This window comes from Oreochromis aureus, unplaced genomic scaffold (genome assembly GCF_013358895.1).
Source record: "Oreochromis aureus strain Israel breed Guangdong unplaced genomic scaffold, ZZ_aureus HiC_scaffold_373, whole genome shotgun sequence".
Taxonomy (NCBI): Eukaryota; Metazoa; Chordata; class Actinopteri; order Cichliformes; family Cichlidae; genus Oreochromis; species Oreochromis aureus.
This window is the reverse complement of record NW_024108921.1, coordinates 52,109-75,636: the sequence shown is the minus strand read 5'-3', so window position 1 is coordinate 75,636 and position 23,528 is coordinate 52,109. Positions and strand designations below refer to the sequence as shown.

The following is a 23,528-nucleotide window of genomic DNA, read 5'->3' as shown; positions in this document are numbered from 1 at the left end:
ACACAGCAGAAGCAAAGCTGAAAAATTTTCAAACCAGGCCATGGATGAAATGTATTGTGTAACAACAAATCAAACTGAGATGAAGCTATAATGATTAAAATATACTGAAATCAATATATAATAATAATAATAATAATAATAATAATAATAATAATACATTTTATTCATAGGCACCTTTTGTTCTATTAATGTAAGGTGACCCTCAAGGTCACCTTACATTAGTAGAACAAAATAAACAAAATAAAACCATGAAGTAAACAAATAAAAAAACAACTATGAAAGCGAACCAAGGTAAAAACAAAACAAACCCCACATGTATGTTCTCGCTCTGCACTCATGGCGACCGTAGCTGAGGAGTGACTTATGAACTAAATGCTCAAAATCCAACTATTTTCTTTATTTGTCAATATCACAAATGTACAAAAGGCAGTTCAACCATGATATGTTGATGTGCTCACAGATCTTTGTAAAAGATCAACATACCAACAATGTAAACAGCCGCTGGTTTGTAATGTACTGAATCCTTCAGATTTTATGGCATTTTTGCCATCATCACGTTGACATTTTACTAGTGTGGTGACTCTGACTGACAAACAAAAATGCTGCACACACTTCAATTAGATTTTTTGTTTGGTTTTCACGAAAATTTAATTTTGACTAAACTTCTTAAGCTACACAATGTGAGCATTACTTTTACATGTCCATCTTTATAAATGCAGGTTAGTTCTGTTCCTGGTCCTTTTGGAGTCTTCATGTGCAGAGGAAGGAGTCTAATCATCATTGATAGAAGACAACTGAAAATAAAAGAACAAGATTCAGCAGAGAACATATTTAAAATTCTTGAATGAGTTTGATCCAAATGACCGTGTGTCCTTGTGCTTCCACACAGATTATAACTGTTTATTCTCTCAGACACTGATTAGACTTTGAAGCTGATGTTGTTCAGACTCACTGTTGGTGAAAACGTAATGAAACGTATCAATCAGAAAATTTAAGCAGTAAATTAAACAGATTTTTATTGTCTTTGGTTTCTGTGATTATCATTATAAATCTTTTAAAAAAGCAAAATGACTTAAAGAAACTCACTTTCATGATCGTGTAGTCATTGTTTCTGATGTTTAATACAGCTTTCCTCTTCAATTTACTAATGTAGTAGAGCAGCAGACCAACACACAACAGTAAAGCTCCAACCAAGGACACACACACAACCAGAGGCAGGAAGAAGCCTGGACAGTCTGATGACGGTTTGGAGAGTCCTGGAGTGAAAGTGTGACTCTGTGTTGTTGCCTGTTGTATTGAGTCAGGAGGGTTTGAAGCTGCAAACGATCAACGCAAAGCAGTTAATCAATTAAAAGAAAATCCTGGTACGATTCAGCATGTTAATCGTGCTAACAGTACTCAATAGAAACTAAATACAGTATCGATACTGTAATCAATACTAAGTGCAATACTCTTTTTCTTTTTCTGAAAAAGTTGTATTTTTTACTCAGTTGTATAAAGCATTTGCATTCTATTTTCATCCTATTGTATATTTTATTCTATTTATTCTACTGTATATAGTATTTTATTTTATTCTATTCTTTACAGTTGTGTACAGTATTCTTATTTCTATTCTATTCTATTCTATTCTTATTGTATTCTAATTTTGCTATATAACTTTTGCACTGTCCACTTCCTGCTGTGACAAAACAAATTTCCCACGTGTGGGACTAATAAAGGTTATCTTATCTTAATTAAGTATCTCATTAGTTTACCTATAGTCAAAGTTGGTCACAACCTGACAGGTCAGCTGACCTCAGTACCAGCACACATACCTTCACCAACTGGAAAATGTCTTTTAACCCTTTAAGATTTACCATAGAGCCAAGTTATAATGCAAATTTGCAAAATAATCAGCATGTGCATCAAAATAAACTATTTCCTACAGTGTAATCTGAATTCTAAGCATCCCAGAAATTACACAGAAAGGCATAAACTCAAACATGAATTTTAAAAACACCAGCTTATCTCAGTAAATGCCCTATAGGAACAAACATTTTCCATGAAAATGACATCACTTCTGGTTTGGGGCATCAGCTAGATCGTGCTGATGATCAGATCGGAAGCGTGTTTCTGGAATATTGTGTTTTTGTTGCTGCAAATGCTTTTCATGCAATTTTTGCAAAGCTCTATGTGGAAGGAAACCATGAACTAGCACAAGCTGAATGTATGTGATGTAAGTACACTTCCTCCGGTTTCATATGCAAAAAAAATATTACACTAGCTTTTAAAATAGTTACGGAAAACGGAGCGTGCCCGCTCCGAATGGCCATAAAGATCAATAGGATGTAATTTTCATTTAACCTCTCTACAGATGCTGTGAAGCTGCAACTGCTTTGAAACCCACCTCGATCCCAGCTCCTGCTCGCAGATTCAGTTTGACTCGATGAAGGTGTGGAGGCAGAAGGTTTTGAAGCTGTGAACAATAAACAAAACAATCAACTGGATACAAAATCAATACCCAATATGACAATAAGAAAATATAATTATTAAATAATCCTACTGGTAAGATTTAACACAAAATGTTCTGATGAATATCATAATAAAGTAAATCTAGCATGAAAAATCAGCTGATCTCAGTCATAGCCCACATTGGCTTGTGGCTCAGCTGATCCCTTTGTACACATCCAACTAGGATTGATGGTGTGTGTGTGTGTGTGTGTGTGTGTGTGTGTTAGAAACATAATGATTTTGGTGAAAATGGTTAATTACAAATTCTGAAACAAATTCAATTATAAATACACAAAGAAAATTTGTCATGATTTGGTAAAGAAACTTACCCTCTACGACAAAAACATCATCAGTGTCGTATGAATCAGGAGACAAAGGGTCGCCGTAACCACACCAGTACTGTCCCGTGTCAGACTTGGTCAGCTGTCTGATGGTTGCTTGAAGTCCAAACGCAGATCCTTTTGTGTATTTGATGCTGTACCTGCCATTCTCAGCTTTGTCATTAGTTGTGTCAATGAAAATATTTCCTTTTTTACACGGATTCTTACAAAGGAACTTCCTCTGTCCATGGACAGCATTGGCACATGGAAATGAGATTTCTTCTCCCTCAGTCTGCGCACGAAAGATTCCAGAGCTTTTATTAAATTCTGTAAAACAGATGAAAACTCATTAAGTACTATCTGTACTTCCTGTCAGCTGTTACATTCTAATGACAACATTTCCTGTACTCGTCTAACACAGAGCTTCAGTGTGTTATTACCCAAAGTGTGTTATAATCTAGTCTGGCATGGGTGTAATTAAAGTCAGTTGAACTTCTTTTAGTACAATGTATTCAGTGAATTCAAGTCAGTGTAATCTATGAATTACATAATAACAAATTAAAGTGTCTGAGTTAAAATAGCTCTGTATACAGGGTAAATATATTTAGCCTGAGAGTTTATGCAGGTGACTGCCATAATGAATTAATTAAATACACCATTAAATAATTAATGAAATGTGGCAATAATTAAAATTGGAAATAATTAATTAAAAAATATTTACGGCACATTTAATTAATTATTTACACATTTAATTCATTATTTAAATTGATGTATTTATTTAATTCATTATGGCAGTCCTGGCGTTCCATAGTGGATGGTTCCACAGTTATGAATTCGATGACACCCTGTCAGTGCGCCCCAGGGTGGCTGTGGCTATAACGTAGCTTGCCATCACCAGTGTATGAATGTGTGTGTGAATGGGTGAATGACTGGATATGTAAAGCGCTTTGGGGTCCTTAGGGACCATAAAAGCGCTATATAGATACAGGCCATTTAGTAGAAACTCACCATTGGAAACTCTGACCTCAATGTCTGAGTATGAATCTGGAGCTGAAGATTTACCCAAACCATATCGATACCTTCCTGAATCAGACTTGGTCATATGTGTGATGGCGAAAGACAGCCTTCCTCTTCCTGAAGATGCATTTTTGTATTCAATCTTGAATCTGCCGCTCTGAGCTGTGGTTCCATCTGTTTTAATGAGAATGTTTTCTGCTTGCTCACATTTTTCTTTACAGAAGAACTTTATGTTTCCAGACACAGTGAGGTAATTATAAAGTGATAAATTCCCTCCTTCAGGTCCAATCCAAATGCTGGCTTTGACAAACCCAGTTGTACCTGTTGGACAGATAAACGCAGGTGATTCAGCTCAGTGTCAATACAAGATGTTAAACAGGTCAAAAATGTGATCTGTTTGTCTGTGCCATGGTCATGAACTGTGCGTTTCTTGTGACAGCTAAACTGGGAATTAGCCCTAACAGACAGCTCTGCCTCCCTCTGTCTGTGACCGTAGGTTTGACAGGAGAAACTAAATGAACAACATGCTAACCAGTGCAGGTCTGAAGCACCTACAGTGGGAGGCAAAAGTTTGGGCAACCTTGTTAATAGTCATTATTTTCCTGTATAAATTCTTGGTTGTTACAGTAAAAAAAATGTCAGGAGACACACACAGTGATATTTGAGAAGTGAAATGAAGTTTACTGGATTTACAGAAAGTGTGCAATAATTGTTTAAACAACATCAGGCAGGTGCATAAATTTGGGCACTGTTGTCATTTTATTGATTCCCAAACCTTTTAGAACTAATTATTGGAACTCAAATTGTCTTGGTAAGCTCAGTGACCCCTGACCTACATACACAGGTGAATCCAATAATGAGAAAGAGTATTTAAGGGGGTCAAGTGTAAGTTTCCCTCCTCTTTTAATTTTCTCTGAAGAGTAGCAACATGGGGGTCTCAAAACAACTCTCAAATGACCTGAAGACAAAGATTGTTGACCATCATGGTTTAGGGGAAGGATACAGAAAGCAGTCTCAGAGATTTAAGCTGTTTCCACAGTTAGGAACATATTGAGAAAATGGAAGACCACAGGCTCAGTTCAAGTTAAGACTCGAAATGGCAGACCAGAGCCCGTTCTCACTCCCGAGGCGTAACATCCCGACGTTTTGTCACGTCCCGTGGCGTTCCTGAGGAGCACGAAAGGTGACCTTCCACGTTGTTATGGTACGCGGTGGGTTCCAGCCCTGTATTGCAGCCCCAAACCTAACCTTATCCCTAAGCCTAACCATAACCTTATTTGTAACCTGAACCATAACCTTATGCCTAACCATAACCTTATTCCTAACCTTAACCATAACCGTGTCCCTACGCCTAAACCTAACCATAACCTTATCCCTAAACCTAACCATGACCTTATTCCTAACCTTAACCAGCACTTTAATGACGTGAAATAGTGTTTTCCCAAGCGATTTTAAGGGAAAAAGCGAAGATGTGTAGATTGAGTCCAAATGGTTCTCATGTGTCCGCAGTTTTCCGATGTCGTCACGTAGGAACGCGTTGGGTGCCCGAAAACGTAATATGTTGACCATTTGTCACCTAGCGTAAAATGTTACGCTTTGGGAGTGAGAACGTGTTGCAGACCAAGAAAAATCTCAGATAGACCGAAGCGACGAATGGTGAGAACAGTCAGTCAACCCACAGACCAGCACCAAAGACCTACAACATCATCTTGCAGCAGATGGAGTCACTGTGCATTGTTCAACCATTCGGCGCACTTTACACAAGGAGGTGCTGTATGCGAGAGTGATGCAGAGGAAGCCTTTTCTCCGCCCACAGCACAAACAGAGCCGCTTGAGGTTTGCTAAAGCACATTTGGACAAACCAGCTTCATTCTGGAATAAGCTGCTGTGGACTGATGAAACTAAAACTGAGGTATTTGAGCATAACAAGGGGCGTTATGCATGGAGGAAAAGAACACAGCATTCCAAGAAAAACACCTGCTACCTACAGTAAAATATGGTGGTGGTTCCATCATGCTGTGGGGCTGTGTGGCCAGTGCAGGGACTGGGAATCTTGTCAAAGTTGAGGGACACATGGATTCCACTCAGTATCAGCAGATTCTGGAGACCAATGTCCAGGAATCAGTGACAAAGCTGAAGCTGTGCCGGGGCTGGATCTTTCAACAAGACAACGACCCGAAACACTGCTCAAAATCCACTAAGGCATTCGTGCAGAGGAACAAGTACAGCGTTCTGGAACGGCCATCTCAGTCCCAGACCTGAATATTATTGAAAATCTGTGGTGTGAGTTAAAGAGAGCTGTCCATGCTCGGAAGCCATCAAACCTGAATGAACTAGAGATGTTTTGTAAAGAGGAATGGTCCAAAATACCTTCAACCAGACTCTCATTGGAACCTACAGGAAGCATTTAGAGGCTGTAATTTCTGCAAAAGGCGGATCTACTAAATATTGATTTCATTTCTTTTTTTGTGGTGCCCAAATTTATGCACCTGCCTGATTTTGTTTAAACAATGATTGCACACTTTTTGTAAATCCAATAAACTTCATTTCACTTCTCAAATATCACTGTGTGTCTCCTATATGATATATTTAACTGACATGTTTTATTGTAACAACCAACGATTTATACAGGAAAATAATGACTATTAACAAGGTCGCCCAAACTTTTGCATCCTGTATATCAGCCATGCCAAAAAAATTCAGGAACACAACCAAGCACCTCTGCGCCCTCTGTAGATGCTAGCATCAATATTATAAAAAGATTAATTGGAAAAAAAAAACACAACTACAGCAATACAAAGGTCATCTGTTCTCACCTGATAAGAAGAAGAAGATCACAGCACGGAGGAGCTTCATAGCCAAAGTGATCCAAATGGAGGAAATATGTTACACTTCAGGAGAACAGCTTCAACCTTGTCAGTCGCTTGTCTTTGTGTCTGATCAATCAGGAGCTGACGCTGCTTTAATTTAACATTTACTTCCTCTTTCTGTCTGTTCTGTGTGCATTTGCACATTTTAGAAACACACACAAAATCATTTCAATTCTCATCATATGAGAAAATCCGAATGATGTGTGTGTGTGTGTGTGTGTGTGTGTGTAATTTATTCAAGAGGAATAAAAGCAGGTGACAAGTTTGAAGCGTATTTAAAAGGTTTTTATTGTTTTTCTGCATTGATGTAAACTTTTGTGGCTTTCAACAATCGCCAACAAAGAGTGCAGGGGTAAGCACAAACACACACACACACACACACACACACAAACAAACTGCAAGTCATAAACAAAATAAAGGAAGTTACCTGTGAGTTCACTGAACTTCCACAACCTCTTCCAGTTAACATTACATTAGGGAGGGACCTTACTGGACAAAATAAGATCACTTTCTTTGTTTCACAATTTTGAATCAGTTTCACATCCTGACAGTTAATATACAAGAGCTGAATATGCAAGTCTTCTTAAAATACATCGGTAAACATCTGCTGACTGGCACTTCACTTACTGATTACTGTAAGTAAGCCCAAAAAAAGGAACTCAAACAAAGACTGTTTGACAAAGTAAAAGTAAAGTAGGCTGAATATGTCCAAAAACAAAAGATAATCTTGCAATATAAGTGTCACGGTTCTCAGTTATATTCAGGTTCAATTATAGTCTCAGTTATTCTATTTTGAGTTTCTTATAGTCCCTGTTTGTTTCTTGGATTATTTGGTTCCCCCTTATGTCTTTGCCCGCTGTTACTGTCTCTGTGTGTCTGTGTTTGTGTGCTTGTATGAGCCCTCGCATCTTGTTTCCCTTCTTGTGTTCCAGTTCATGTTTCCCCAGCCCGCCATGTCTCCTCTCTCTCCCTCGCTCCCTCTCGTTTGCCTTTCCTCCACTCCTCTGTCAAACTCATGTGTCAGTGTTGCAGTCATTCATTTCCTGTTTTATTGTGAAGGTCTTGTGTTCCATGTTCAGTGTGTTTCATTTTGCTTCCCTGGTCTTGTCATGTCTACCGTATTTTTTGGACCATAAGGCGCATTAAGCGAAACAAAACAGTCAGAGAAGTCAAACTTTACTCAACTCTTTCTTCTTGCTTCCTCCACTTCTGTACCATTGATTCATTAATGTTGAATTCTCTGGCAGCTGCTCTATTACCATGTTGTTGCAGTATATTAATGACTAACCTCGTATTGTGGATGGATTATCTCAGTTGTTCTCCTGACTGAAGTTTGGTCCGTTTACAGCATCCTGCCATGCAATTGCATTTGTCCCTAACCATCGGGAACCCTCACGTTAACTTTTATCGAGTGGGAAAAAGTTAGCGTTCATCCTCCAGCTTCACTGTTTATGTTATGCTAACATAGCTGTGTTGCTAGTGATCACGTAGCACATCATTATATACCAGCTAGTCCAACTTCAGTAACCCTACAAACGTCACTGCTGTTTAGTTTCCTGTCTTCATTTATGTTGGAAGTGATAGCAGAGCTGTACGTTTTATTTTGTTTCAGAAACCTCTCAGCAAGCTAACTTCCTGCTAACTTCTGACTCTGTTAAATTTAATAAATGTGAGTCTGCTTGTGGGTCCTTTTGTGCCTGCTGTGCAGCCAGTTTATGACACTAAGCAAACACTTGAGAAACAAACTCACTGATATCTATCAGTCTGGAAAAGACTGCATTTCTAATGTGAACCACAGTGTGAAGCATTTTCCAGAAATTAAGAAAACCTCGGCCCGGGGCTCGGTCACTCTGGCACAGCTGGCTGCCGGCGGAGCTCATGGGCACGTCACTGCAACCCCCCCTGGCTTCTGCTCCGCGGCTGCTGAGTGACCCCTCATCTGGGACTCTCCTCAGCTCTTTCTGGGATAGTGGCGCGCTGCCCTCTGTTGGTCTTCCTTGGTCTCTTGTGTTCTGGGGGCTCTGGATGTCTGGAGTTTTGATCTCCTCCATACCTGCTTCATGCCCTGGAGGTCGGGGCTGTGGCCCCCCCACACCCTCTAGCAGATCGTTACATGAAGGAACCTTTTAAATACAAGTGCGTTCATGCTCACAGGTGTACACACGGGTGATCACACACACAAACTACACCCTTTTGAGCTCCTACCTCAAAGCGCACTGTGCGCTGTCGATCTCACGTGCTGCACCATAATGTTTAATATTTAGTATTTACTGTCATATTCCCATATATCATTGTGATCTTGTTTATTACTCTTGTCTTCTTCTGCTTGCTTTCTTTTTTCTTTCTCAACAGGTGATCCAGGTGATCAATATGTATTTTTTTTTTTTTTTTTTGCTTATTCTGTTGGTCTTTGTTTTTTGCCCTTTTTCCCCGTCCCTCTTCTCAGGTTTTTTTTTTTTTCTTTCCCTCTTTCTTTCTCCCCTTTCTTTCCACCAGTCAAGTCTGTCCCGTATTCAGCAAGTGAAAATAAAATAGACAATAAAAAGTGAATCAGATGGACCATTACGGCAAGGCTGGGATGGTCCATTTGGTAAAGTAAATCCGTTGGGCATCTTTCTTCGCCTTTAGACAATAAAAAAGAAAACCTGGAGTAATGGTGAACCTTCCCAGGACTCGCCTGCCAAAAATAATCCTAAAGCACTTCAAGTAGCTCACAACAGAAGTCAGTGCAACATCCAAAGAACAGCAGGCCACACTTTGCCTGATTGTTGAATCAGTCATGATGGATGTCAGTTCATTATTACGTTACCTCACCACAGCCATGTTTTTACTATTGTAACTATGACTACAAAGAGCCTTTTCACCTTACAGCGAACCAATGTTTTTGGGTGTGGCCCAATTCTGGTTTTGCCTTTGGTTCCACTCTCTGGCTCTAGCCACTGCTTCATACAGCTTGATTTATGGCTCCGCATGGATTTGGATATTATCCACGAATCAACATCATGTACAAGTAGAAAGACTGAAGCTGTTTCAAAGTGCAGGTATGTGAAGATGCTACTATACTTGTAGAGACCGTCCCCACGAGTTTGAAGACATTTTTGAGGCTCAAGATGTGTTTTTAGTGTTATTAGTTTTTAGTGTGTGTGTGTGTGTGTGTGTGTGTGTGTGTGTGTGTAGTGGAGTGCACAAATAAAATGTCAGTACATGTGAGAGTGACCATGAACATCATATTTTGATGAAGTGTCATAAAAGTGTTTCTAGTTGAAAAGTTTAGAGGTGGATTTGTTGTATAAGCCCCCCTCATGCAAAATAATGAATGTAAATGAAACTGATTTGACTTGTTTTGAATTGACCTCTGCACACACTCATACATTCATAGCTTTCATGTATTCATAGTCCTCTTGGAAATACCTTGCATATTCATTTTGCATGGAGACAAAGATAAAAAAGTCATTTCAGCTGCTGAATATCAACAGACTAAAGGACAAAACACGAAACATCCAGGGATGGAGAAAGTTCTGTTCATCATAGCCGCAACAGGCAAGTTGTCTGATTCTTCTAATTTTCTATTAAATGTAATATTTTTCCATTATTATTCCATTATTTCCATTATTATTATACTTACTTTTTGCATAACCCACTGTCATTGTTACACTGTCTTGTGTCTGTTCTGTCTGGTGTTGCACTGTTTTTTGCAGTTTTTGCACACTTGCACTTCATGTGGTCCTGTGTTGACTGTGATCATCTTGGAGGAACGTTGTCTCGTTTCACTTGTACTGTACCACTGCACACGGCTGAAATGATAATAAAGCCACTTGACTTGACTTGTAGTCATTAAAAAGTCTCCCTTTGACAGTTTTTCACAAAACATAAAAATACACTTTTCAGTATTTTTTGCTTTTCTTTAATAATTACACCAAATAGTAATTATATAGAAATGTAATGTAACAGTGAAGCGAAAATGTTGAGACCACATTTAATCCAAATAGTTGCTTATATGCTGTTTTTACAGGCCTGTGTGCCGTCACTTCCAAACATTACTACCAGTTTGTTTATGAGCTGAAGAACTGGACTGAAGCGCTGAGTTACTGCAGAGACAAGTACACAGACCTGGCTGCTATAGACGACATGCAAGATGTGCAGACGCTGAACGACATGGTGGAACTGAGCAAAATGACCATCATGGAGAACGGCAATGTAAACTCAATTTTTTGTCTTTTTGAAACTAAACATACTGAACTATATTGAATGTGTTAGGGACAAAAGAAATATTTTTTAATGTGTATCTGCTCATTAGATTGTTTTATGTACTTTAATAATGAAGGCTTGTAGAGCAAGGCCACCTTTGACTCACAAACTAAGAGCTCAGCCTGACTGAAAAACAGGAAGTTTTAGTGCACAGGCATATTAATAAATCAGACACAGAAAAGAGGAACTGAATAGGAGTTTCGCTTGTAATGAGACTGTGTGACGTGTAAAGTACCAAAATAAAACCTATATGAGGCACAGTTTATGATTCTAATGTTAGAGCTCTTGCAACCGGCGTTTGAGCTGTGCAGGGGTCTCTCTCTTTCGGAAGATGATTGAATAAAAAGAAATATAAATGTTTTAACACACTATGAGTCGGTTTTCTCTGTTCTATCATGGGGATAAAAGGATCGGGGTTTAATAAATGTTTTTACATTTTGTCAGATTTTCACTGCTTTCTGTTTCGATGTGGTTATGTACAGTTTGGTTGTGTTGATTGCTGGTTAGTGCACTCTAATGAATTCATCCATTATGTAGATCTACTCTGTGCTAAAGAGTGTTTTGACTCTTTGAACCAAACATACATGTAATATCCTCTCCGTCTGCAGTCATTAACACTAGATTGTCTGCTGTTTTAAGAATTGTGTAAAAAATCTGCTAAAATAAAACCCCACCATCTCATACTCCATGATTTTTACTAAAAATGAATTATTTATCAAATAATAAATTTAGGACATGCGGTTTAAAAAGGAAAAAAAGGTTATGACCACTTACACCCAGAACTGCTGAAGACTTAATTCTGACTCCATAAAAATTCATGTTAATGCCTGATAAATGTGATTGAAAGATAAATATATCATGAAGTGTAGTCAGATAAAATCAGAATAATAAGTGAACGTGTGAGAGAGTGGGTCAGACAAAGTTGACCAGACTCACGTGGAACCAGGCAGCTGTGGAGAGAAGCAGGGAGACATAGCTGACAACCGCAGAGTCCAGAGTGTGGAGAAGTAATCTGAACAAATAAAGAATCTGCACTGAAGCTGCTACAGTATTTTTTTTTTAGAAATCTGTATTTATTTGCTTTGGCTGAATTGCATTTATCAATTTGAAAAATTAGTTAACAAAATGACCCCTCCTAGAAGTTCTTATGTAAAGATAGAAATTACTTCAGGAGAACCCATAAATGATTACATTTTTAAAATGTCTTCAAATATGTTCTTTCTTTGACAATAAAACTGTGATACATTATCATTTTTGCATAACACAGATTTATGTTTCTTACTTTCACTAGGTGAGTAGCATCCCATCCAGGGTTAGGGTTAGGATCTGTCTGCTAAAAATCTTTTTTGCTTGTAAACATCAAAGAATTTAAAATTTACAAGCAAATAATTATTTTAGTGAATCTGATAAAAGCTCAGTAATTTTTTAAAACTCAATTACACAATTTTACAAAATATGAAATACCAAAATAAGATGTTCTGCCCTGAGACCTAACCTAGTTTCTTACTGATAATCTGACAGCCTAACTCATATATTTTATGTCTAATAAAAAATTATCGGTGCTTTCAGCGAGCCTGGATCGGGCTGTATGATGACATCAATGGCTGGAGGTGGTCAATGTCAGAAAACAGTGAGGCTGAGTTCAGAAACTGGTCACCTTGGCAACCAGATAACCTAATGAGTAAAGAATTCTGCGTACTGATGGTTGATGGACTGTGGTTTGATTATCCTTGTGAGAGTTTCTACAGATTTGTCTGCTCTGATAACAGAGGTGAGGATTTTCAACAAAGCAGGTCATGTTCTTAATTTTTGTTGCTGAACTTTGATTGACGTTTCAACAATAGCCTAATTGTTTAGACTTACAAATGCATTTATGGTTGTACACAGGACTTGAGTGTGGTCTGTTTTCAGGGTCGACTATGACATTTGTCTACATTGACAATCTCATGTCGTGGACGGAGGCCCAGAGCTACTGCAGACTTCATTACACAGACCTGGCCAGTGTGAGGAACATGACAGAGAACCAGAAGATAGATGAGGTGGTACCTGCAGGGGTGAAGGTGTGGATTGGCCTTTTCAGAGATTCCTGGAAGTGGACAAATGGAAGTACCTCCTCATTAAGATATTGGACAATTATTGAACCTAACAATCTGATGGGACACGAGTCTTGTGTGGCAGCAAACTTTTTACTAAATGCAAAATGGGAGGACTGGACCTGTGACTCCATGAAAGAATTTGTTTGCTACATCGGTAAGCCATGTGTCAGAAAGTCTTAGTCTGGCCTCTGATCCTGCTGCTGTCGGCCACAATTTGCAAAACGCATTCATATAAACAGAGACGGTTTTAGCTTAACATGTATGAAACGATTAGTAATCTGACACAATTAAAAGTTCTGTTAACCCAATCAATGACCAGATAATCATGATTTGATGGTTTGCTTTGTGCCCCGTTCTGTAAAGGGAAGATCTACCATTGTTGTACACAGACTCTTGGGTCATACATGATTTGACATTTTCTGCATTGCAGAAATTGCACTCAGATTTGTTTCATTGTAAGCAGTTGTTCCTGTTTCTTATGCAGCAGTAACTATGTAACTATTTTTCTTCTTGGTTATTGCAAAGCGCCTGTTTACAAGCAAGTGGTGAGAGTGAATCTGATAAACTCCAATCCTGATCTGACCCACCCTGATGTGATGGAAGCCATGCTGAACCACGTAAGTCATTACACATTTAAATGTATACTTATTAATAAACAACAAAGAGTCTGTCCAAGATCTCACTAAGTCTAACACAGATCTGTGCTGGTGATGTGTACAGACACATACTAATACTAACCTACTGTATCTGCTTCAACACAATACTTATATACACCTTAATATACTTTTCTGAATATAAGCTTAAAGCAAGGTGATGATTCCTGCATTTGACTAAATGCAGCCTAAGTACCTTAGGCTGAGTGAGGGTTTGGGTTCTCAGTTAGAAAAGCAATATGTAAGAGCCATGAGTCTCAGTCTGTTTCATCCTGGCAGATGAAGCTGTGGGAAGTAATCCTTTGAGTACTGTGAAAATCAACAGTCCACAGTGTTCAAGCCAAAAGGTGACGCCTCGGGTTAGGACCATGATCCTGTTTGGTCTCTGGTTTGTAGTTTGTTGTAGTCCTGGGTTATCAGTAGCGGCTTTTGAGGGAGAGTTCGCCCAGGGCACCAAACAGGCTAGGACCGCCACTGCTGGTTATGAAAATTGGTCAGTATGACGCTTTCACAGAGCGATCTAAAAATAGTAATCAGAGTCTGAAAGATACAACAAAGAGCAGAAATAAGGGATTTTTTTAATGTCCGGAGTGATGAAACATCTTTCACATCTAATCTCTTGAACTTTATTAAACTCCTTTTCCTCTGGAGTTCATAACACTGAACTGTTGAAGTCAAATTACAATGTTGGTCATTTTTCATTAAAAACTAAGCGTGAACTAAGCTGACTATGAAAGACTGAGTGATGGACTGAGTGAGTGTTATTCAAGAAAGTACGTTTTTGTGTGTCTCAGATCAAACAGAAGCTGAAGGAGCAGGGAGTAAAGGGAGACATCAAACTGAGCTGGAGGAAGCAGTCAGATGGATCAGTCTTCCAAAAGGATGACGAGGAAATGAAGAAGAAGAGCATCGTCTGAAGGTTTCAGGCTCTATTGTGAAATATTATCATATTATTCTATACTTTGTGTGAATAACTCAAATAAAGCAAATCATTCAAATCTTATTTCAGATAACTTTATGAATAGAAAACTATAAAAAATTGGTGTGATTACTGTCACTGAGTAAGGCTTTACATAGTTTCAGATGTTAGTCATACCTTTTAACACTTAGACTTGAAGATACAGCAGGTTTGTTGGGTATTTGGTGATAGGACGCTCTGTAATTATAATATTTTTTGCAGCTCAGACCGCTTTGATGAAATTGTGGTGGTAGGTCATCGTTTAATGTAAAGTGTCGTTTGCATTTTCTTTCTTTTGCTGTTTTCTTTTTGCTTGAGTTATTGATTTCAAATATTCAACTTTACGTATCTTTTCAACTAACCAAAGTCTTTATTTTAAAGTCTTGACTGACTGTTGCAACAAAGTGAGCTAAAGTGATTAAGCAATGGAAACGGCCTGTGTGCAAACATTAGATGCTCTTTGAATCAGACTGAATCAGCTGGATTTCTGTTTTATGTTTTACTCACATCAACTTTTAAGTAAATATTATGTGTGAGAATGTTGATGCTTATACAATTGTTTGAGAAGATAATAAAGAAGTGATCCAGTTTTTTTGTGTAACTTGTTATTCATTTGCATTGACTGTTGTTTAAAAAGGATGACACAAAAAAATAAAGGCAACACTAACTATGGGATCATTAAGCATAATTTGGGGAGACTCTCACAGGGCTTAAATCTGGGACTCTCCACCATTTGACCCTAGAACTGAAGAAGCTTCTCGGATGAGAGGTGAAACGTCTTCAAGCAACCTAAAGAAGTCCAGACGCTTTTTCTCCTTAGACAACTAACTTTGTGCTTCATTCACAGCAGACAGAGGAAGAAGGTCAAAACCCAAAGCAGAGGGACACAAAGACAGCTTGATCATCTACGATTCTTGTTCTTTTCTCTTTTCTTCTAATTTCTTAGAAAGCAGGACAGGCAATAGAAACATCCTTGTATTGATGCAGTTTGATGGAGGAAGTTAAAACCCAGAAAAGAGGCAAAAGTCTCATCTGACTCTCTGTTCACTCAGGTTGATTATGGTTTGTGTTGGTGTGTGTTCTGATGTAAGACTATTACTTTGTCTTCTTCAGCTGTTATAAACATTACATATTCGGGGGGGGGTTAAGTATTTTGCAGCTTCCTTGTTGCTTCCTGGAAATAAGGATTTCCATCAGTAAGTAGCACTGGAAGTTTATTTTAGGGACTATTTGCAGAAATGTAGAGGCAGAACATCCAGCCCCTTGACCCAGAGAAGACTTTAACCCTGGGCAGTGGTGGCATGCTTTACACCTTTGCATCAGACACTTTAAACTGGGTTTGGTGAAGTAAAGCTTGGTTGCAGCTGCGCCACCATGGAAACCTATTTCATGAAGCTCTCTACACATTGTTCTCACTAATCTGAAGGCTCGGAAAAAGTTTGGAGAAACTGTGCACTGGCACCACTACTGTGTTATAATACCACCAACAACTGACTGTTGAAAATGTAATAGCGAGGAAATTTCACGACTGGTGGCATCTTATGATGGAATTCACTGAACTCCTCAGAGCGACTCATTCACAGTCGTCTTTTCTATTCTATTTCACAATAGAATAGAATAGAAAAGCCCTTTATTGTCACTTTACTTTGCAGGTATAAAATAGAAATAGTACACCAGTACACCTGTGGCCATGGAAGTGACTGGAACACCTGAAGTCAATCATTTGGATGAGTGACTGAATACTTTTGACAATATAGACGCAGTGTTCAAAATAACATGCTCTAACAATATGTTGCAGTATGACAGTAAATGTGACACACAAGCCCATCATAGTTTATGTTGACCTCAGTGATAAGAGCTTTATTCACTAGCAGTCTAGCCCAGGGAGACTGTCACAGGGAAGTGCAAAACTCTGCCCCGCTGACCTGATGTGACCAGCTGGACAGCACGGTATACCCTGCTTGTTTGACCTTTCACCCTATGACAGCTCAGGGTGCTCCAGAAGCCTTTGCATGGCTGAATGGGAATTAATCGGTCAAGTAATTTATAGGCCATTGTTCATGCTGCTTACAAAACATAGCACTATGTAGCATGTGATAAAAGTGTGATATAGCATCCTTTAAAAGCAGAGCTGAAGAAGGATTTAGTGAAGAATTTTTTTAATTGCTATTCAAAAGTGTTTTTCTGTGTGTGTGTGTGTGTGTGTGTGTCAGCTCAAACACAAGATGAAGCACAAGAGTGACATTGATAGGTTTGTAGCTTGAACCTATTCGCTGGAACATTGAAGACAATGTAATTACACAGCAAGCAAGACACGAGTAGGCAACGCTCTTTATGTTTTACGTGCACGGGAGAGAACCGGACAAACGCCGTTCCTTCGCTTGACCCCAGTTGCTCTCGTCCACTCTCCCGTAACACTGCTCTTTTATTGTGGTTACATGAATATGCATAGGTTCATTAACATATGACATCTTACATAGGTATACATGTGAACAAAGAATACCCTGTGTGTGTGTGTGTGTGTGTGTGTGTGTGTATGTGTGTTTATGTGTGTGTGTGGGGTCAAAGCATGACCCCATAAAGACTTCCCTAAACCTGCTGGCCTGGAAGTCCAGCAGTTCATCTAAACAAAAGGCACTTAGACTAAAACAGATATAGATATGTTTATCCTACCATAAAACAATAAGACAAGGTACGACCTCTCCCATGCTCCCAGAGTGTGGCTGTGAAAACCAGAGTGCTCTGGAATGCACACAAAGTTTGCAGACTATTAAGGATCAAACCTCTACCAATCTACACCTAATTATAAAACTCTAAGAATATATAAGTAGATCTTTCTAAGCATAAATGACAATCAACAATACAAAAACCTAACAGACATCAACATTTAAAAGAAGTCTGGACTTCTTATTTTGCTGCATAACTGAATCTGAACTGAAGTTTGTCATTTTCTTCTCGTTGATGTTTCTCTAAAAAAGGTTACATAAGTGCAAATGATCTTTTAATGGCCTTTGATGACCTTTGATACCAGTTTTCATTTTTGTCATAAAACAGGAAGGAAACTCTTTTAGCTTATCAAACAAATGTGTTAGCTTTGCATTCCCCCGTTCCTACTATTGTACGACTTGCAGCAGCCGTCTTTTCTGGCCTTTTACCTTGTAGCGAGACTTCAAGGAGATTTTCTTCCTCAAAAAGATCTTTGAGGATTTTAGCATCAGCGTCAGTATCCCTAAGATCTGGCCTAATGCAGCAGAGTCAGTAGTAGTTGTTCCAGTTGACTTTTGTAGTTTTGAGTTCTAGTTTTGCATCTCAGTTATTTGCAAAAGGAGTCGACACATCTAAGAATATAAACTAGCAAAAAAAGAAAAACACACAATAGAAGAAAAACTTCAACCTAAACAAAATAAAGTCAAGATACACTCAGAATAAATTTATTCTAAGGATATCTATTTAGTATTTATGTACATTTCTTCAGTTTTTCCAGTCAAAGTGTTAAAGTTGCTTTCATCCCGTGTTCTGGGAATCTGAGGACACTGTTTTACATACTTTTGATGCCCCTGTGATGCAAATTTCGTCTCTGTGATGTTGAACAGTAATCAGTCAAACATGCATGACTTGTTTTGATTTGACTTCCATCCATTTCCTGCAAGGAAAATATTTTGCATTCTAATTTTGCATGAGGGCAACGATGTCACTGAATTACAAGCATTATACCTGTTTAAGGTATTTCCTTTCCAACTTGGACGGGCCAGAGTATGCTTGTAGTTACACAAGTTTAATTTTTTAACACCACCGTTTCTACTAATTACAAGCAGGTACATCCATACGTGCAAATGGGGAAATCGCATGATCTATTGTTTTCTTTGGATTGTGAACACTGACTGAATGAACACTACTTCTGCTTCAGCAGCAGGGTTACAGAGTGTCACTGCTGGATGACTGAGGTTAAACTCTCTTTAACACTGACACAGGGACTTGGATCCCGATTCATTATGTATTCAATAAGAACGGAAACTAGTGAATGACACAAAAAACTCATAGTGAAAGTGTTTAGTGAGGTCACAGATGGGGTCATGAACTTATATACAGTCAGACCATCGCTGTGTCAGGCAACAGTTCTACAAAAATGCTTTCACACATATGAAACCCTGACATGTGAGTGTTCCTGTCCAGCAGGACTCATTCGTCTTGTAAATGGCATAATCATAAAAAAAAAGGAAAAGAAAAAAAGAAATCAGCTTCTTCTTTCATTTATTGTCTTTTATTATGGTTATCATCATCATCAGCTTCACTGATTTTGACTGGGATATATTCCTTAAATAATAGCTGGGCTGTCTGCAGACTGAATAATAACTGAAGACGATGTTATTGGTCTATGAAGACTATTATGTTTATTTATGTGTGTTTAGAACAAACACACAGCTCAGCACTCAACAGACACAAAATGCTCTGAGAAACTCACCTTCACGTTTCTGTAATAACTTTTATGTTCACTACAACCTTCCTCTTTATCTTATACAGAGACACAATCAACAGTAAGGACGCACACACACACACACACACACACACACACACACACACAACCAGAGGTAAGAAGAAGTCTGAACAATCTGATGCAGGTTTGGAGAATCCTGGAGTGAAACTGTGACTCTGTGTCGTTGTCAGGTGGACTTTAAGCTGTGAAAGTTAATACTTCCTTATCCCATTTCACCTCTGTGCATCCAGATGGGAAATTTCATAAAGCATGCACAGTGTTTGTTGCTTTACCATGTCGGCATGTTTCACAGACGCAAGCTGCTTTGCAACCCACCTATATCCCACCTCCTGCTCCTAGATTTAGGATAAGTTGATGAAGATGGTGTGGAGATGATCAGGGTAAAACTCTGTGTAGTTGTTTGTGCTGTGGAGGCTGAAGAAACAAAATAAAAATCCACTTATAGAACTGATTCTGATCCAGGTCAATACATAATGTTGTTTAGGTAATGCTGCCTCTATGATCATTGAACATTTTAATAAATCAAGCATAATGTGTGGTAGGTTGGAAAATGCTACATGTCCAGTTTACAGAAACAAACAAAAACAATTTATACATTAATGTTATTATGATTATACTTTATTAGATCAGTAGCCAGTGCTCTTATGTTGCTGTGGACCCATGAGAGAAATAACTACAGATTCAGGCATGTGCAGCTCAGAAACCATGGATGGCTTTGAAGAGCCACTTGAGGTGAACAGAGTTCACTTTTGCAATATTTCTTATTTATAGAGGGCAGTATTTTACAGCTTTGATGATTTGTAGATAAAAGAAAACAGTGGTCCAAAATCACTGTGCATCATTAAAGAGTACAATCCATGGAGGATTTTCATTTTGAATTTGATCTTGTTGGAGAAAACATCAAACATGTGTTCCTCTTTACGCTTTCCTGACGTTTACTTCCTCTTTCATTTGGTCTTTCTTTTTTTATTTTATATTTTTTTAACTGAAGACAGTCACAGCGTGTGTGTGTGTGTGTGTGTGTGTGTGTGTGTGTGTGTGTGTGTGTGTCACATGTATACCATGTTTACATATCTTTGTGGGGACCAAGAGCCCTTATGGATACCAAAATCCTGGTCCCCACAAGTTTGAAGGCCTTTTTGAGGCTCAAAATGTGGTTTCATTGTCAGGGTTACAGTTAGGTTTGGCTTGGTTTAGGATTGGGAAAGCATTATGTCAATTAGATTAGTTTTTGTCGATATAAAATGCCAGTTTAAAACACCTGATGCATAAGTAATCATAGAAATTTTGAAATCAAACATTTTGAAGAAAAGAAAGTGAGAAAACTGGAAGTTCACTGTATGTCCGCACCTTTTTCCGGTTAACTGGACCTGAGAAAACCGAAACTCACTTTCTCTTTTGTAAGTGGCGTTGTCTATTCTAAATTCTGTCAGTTCTTCATATGAATTGAATGTTGGAAAAAGTGATTTCACAACATCATTTTTTAAAACTTCTTTTTTAAAGAGAAAGAAGTGAAACTCTTGAGCTGAACAATCACTTCTTCAGTTGTCTTAGTTCAGAGGTTCCCAAAGTGTGGGGGGGCGCGGTATGAAAAGGAAAAAAAAGAGCGCTTGGACACTGTGGACAGGTTTTTGACGGGGCTCCCACACAAACGCAAAGCAGGAGATGAAGCATCGCCAAATATGTTTCCAAACCAACTTCCTTCCAAGCCAAAGACAGGAAAATATGGTGAAGCATATCTTCCCTTTGGCTTCACCTGCACAAGTGCCAAGGTAGGTCTCCCCTGCAAAATTAGTTTCCCTGCGTCGGGAGCAGCGCTGGGCTCTCCAAATCACGGACAAACAGGATCCCACATTCTTGATTTTTAGTTCACAAACACTTCTTGTAATAACTAACTACTCCTGACATTTTGGACATGTTAGCTCTTTATGCAGTAAAGTTACAGTGGGATACAAATAATATCAGGCTGATCCTGCCGTAATTTGTTCCTCCGGTTCAAATCACGGACAAACAGTATCCCACAGCTGTTTATGTTTATGAACCCATTTTGCACAGAGAGGCATTTTTTGTATTGACAGTAATGTTGAATATTATTACACAGGAAAAAAAAACAACTATATGTAAAATAATCACACCGTGACGCCTCTGCCTTTCTAAATGGAGGGACAGGAACTGCGTGTGTATATGTAAGCGTGTAAAACCTGAAGATACTCAGATTAACAGTAACAGTATTTTGTCTCTATCTGCCATTCTGCAATTCATCTCATGTAAACAATAACGTGGCACAGCGTGACGTGAAAAAGAGGCACATACCTTTGACGTTATGCGTGACAAACTCTGTAATCCTCGTCCACACGTAAACGCAAAAAAGGAGTTTTAAATAATCTCCGTTTTCGGTGAATCGCAACGCCGTTTACGTGATGACGAAAAGGCCAAACGCACAGAAACAGCTGCGTTTTCAAAAATACCCGTGTAGGTGTGGACGTAGCGTAAAAGAGTTAGTAGTATATTTTATTACTGCCTGTAATTTATTGCCGTTTACTTGTATTTGCTTAATCGTTTACTAAATTTTTGAGGTGTGAAATGAAGCGCAATGGTGTAAAATATGTGTGTGTGTGTTTAGGTGTGTGTGTGTGTGGAGGGGTTTGGTGGTGGGGCGCGAACATTTTTCTTGTAAAACAAAGGGGGGCCTGGCAAAAAAAGTTTGGGAACCACTTAGTTCAATAAGGAGAGATCATTAGAAAGAAGGAATATGATTTACGGGTGAACAGAATTTAGATAGACGTGTTTGGTGGTTAGGCTCCGATGGAGCGTCTTGGTGGAACCGAACTAGACCTTCAGCTCATCCATCGACTGTTCATCATCATCAAGCCTCATCAGAAATGGTCTCAGTGGAAGCGTGACTATCAAGAAGCCTTTCTTAAGGATGGAAAAGTGGGAGAAAAGGCTGAGATATGCCAAATTACACATGAACTGGCCTGAAAATCAGTTGGAACAGGTTTTAGGAGTGATGAATCCAAATTTTTCATTTCAGACAGGAGGACAGGGGACACCTTAAAGATGGCTATGAGAGTCTACCGCCATCTTTAAAACATGTCACTTTGAGTTTATGTTAGTGGAACAAAAACATTACAAGATAAATAAAGTCAACATAACTGGCGTCAAACACCATTCTTTCAGTCCTATTAAAGAGCTGCATCAGTCTAATTGTGCTAAAAAATAATGCAAAAACTTTAGTTTGAACAATTCTTAAATCAGCCACAAGATGGCTCTCCAACACAAGGAAACAAGTGTTGCTATTCAGGCAGTCAGTAGTAAGGCCTCCATTTACAGTTTTTTCTGATGGCTTGAGCACATTTTTGTAACTATTGGCAATTTTTGCAAAACTCTACACACAAATAAGAAAACTCTTCACCCAATCAGCAAAACATTGCAGTTTTCTTGCAAAAGCTAATGAACCTTGCTTAACTCTCCAAACCTTCGTAAAAATGGTATTTTCGTATTAAACAGTTAACACAAGCCATCACATTACAGTTTTTTCTGAATGCTTAAACCCTAACTGTGATTCTTAGAGCACAATTTTTAAAACTATTATTACTTATAGCAAAACCACTCACTGAGTTTGCCAAACTAAAAGCACAAACACTGCTTTGCACTCAGTTTGCCATTTTGTAACACACACTTTGCAAACCTGTAGCTACAATCCACTGCACAGCACTCTTTTTGCAGAACTGTAAACACAACTCACTGCTTTACACTCAATTTCCAAATGATCAACGCACTCCTAGCAAAACTATACATATTTAAGGCCATTATTTACACTATTTTGCCAACTGTCTGGCACACTGTCACATGTGACAACTGTTTTAGATAATTAGTTCACTTTGCAATCAGCCTAAGCACTATGAATAAGCTACAGGTAAGCTGTGATGTTTTTAACGAACACCTTTTTATTGCATGTAATGCACAGACACACCAACAGAGGGCAGTAATATCCCTTCAACGTACATTGTAAAATTACTATTACAACACTCCCACTTAATTTTAACATGGAGTTCACTTACTAGACTGCCATTGCTTATTTCTTTCCAAAAAAACAAAAAAAAAAAAACAAAATGCACCTATATCACAGTGTTACTAGAAAATAAACATTCTCTCTCTTGGTTTGAACTTACAAAAAAAATGTACTGTGTCCATCATAGACAAAACCATTATTCTACATTACAGTTATATGCTTGACATCTTAACATAAGCATGGCATGTTAAGCATATGATAACTTTTTTTAAACTGAACACAGTCCAATTTTCTCTCTGAGATACTCAAACTTCATGTTTTCTGTACAGCAATACTTCAGCTGGATTTGTCCATTTTGCACACATT

The 23,528-nt window shown here is 38.5% G+C and overlaps 2 protein-coding genes across 3 annotated transcripts; one reads left to right on the top strand and one right to left on the bottom strand.

The window, feature by feature from the left end:
- Positions 1-376: 376 nt before the first annotated feature.
- On the bottom strand, positions 377-6,784 carry LOC116333616 (CMRF35-like molecule 9). 2 transcript variants are annotated; one of them, XM_031756849.2, is made up of 6 exons: positions 6,644-6,784; positions 3,819-4,148; positions 2,820-3,137; positions 2,387-2,455; positions 1,087-1,316; positions 377-794 (listed from the first exon to the last, which is right to left on the bottom strand). In XM_031756849.2, exons 1-6 carry the CDS (start codon positions 6,681-6,683, stop codon positions 771-773), a joined length of 1,011 nt encoding a protein of 336 aa, XP_031612709.2. In that variant the 5' UTR covers positions 6,684-6,784; the 3' UTR covers positions 377-770. The 2 variants fall into 2 exon arrangements, with proteins under 2 accessions (XP_031612709.2, XP_039463703.1); XM_039607769.1 differs by having other exon boundaries at positions 3,819-4,001; positions 6,644-6,765.
- Positions 6,785-12,566: 5,782 nt separating this feature from the next.
- LOC120437034 (lectin-like) lies at positions 12,567-15,115 on the top strand. Its single transcript, XM_039607763.1, has 4 exons — positions 12,567-12,716; positions 12,857-13,195; positions 13,567-13,658; positions 14,489-15,115. Exons 1-4 carry the CDS (start codon positions 12,623-12,625, stop codon positions 14,609-14,611), a joined length of 648 nt encoding a protein of 215 aa, XP_039463697.1. The 5' UTR covers positions 12,567-12,622; the 3' UTR covers positions 14,612-15,115.
- The last annotated feature ends 8,413 nt before the right edge of the window (positions 15,116-23,528 follow it).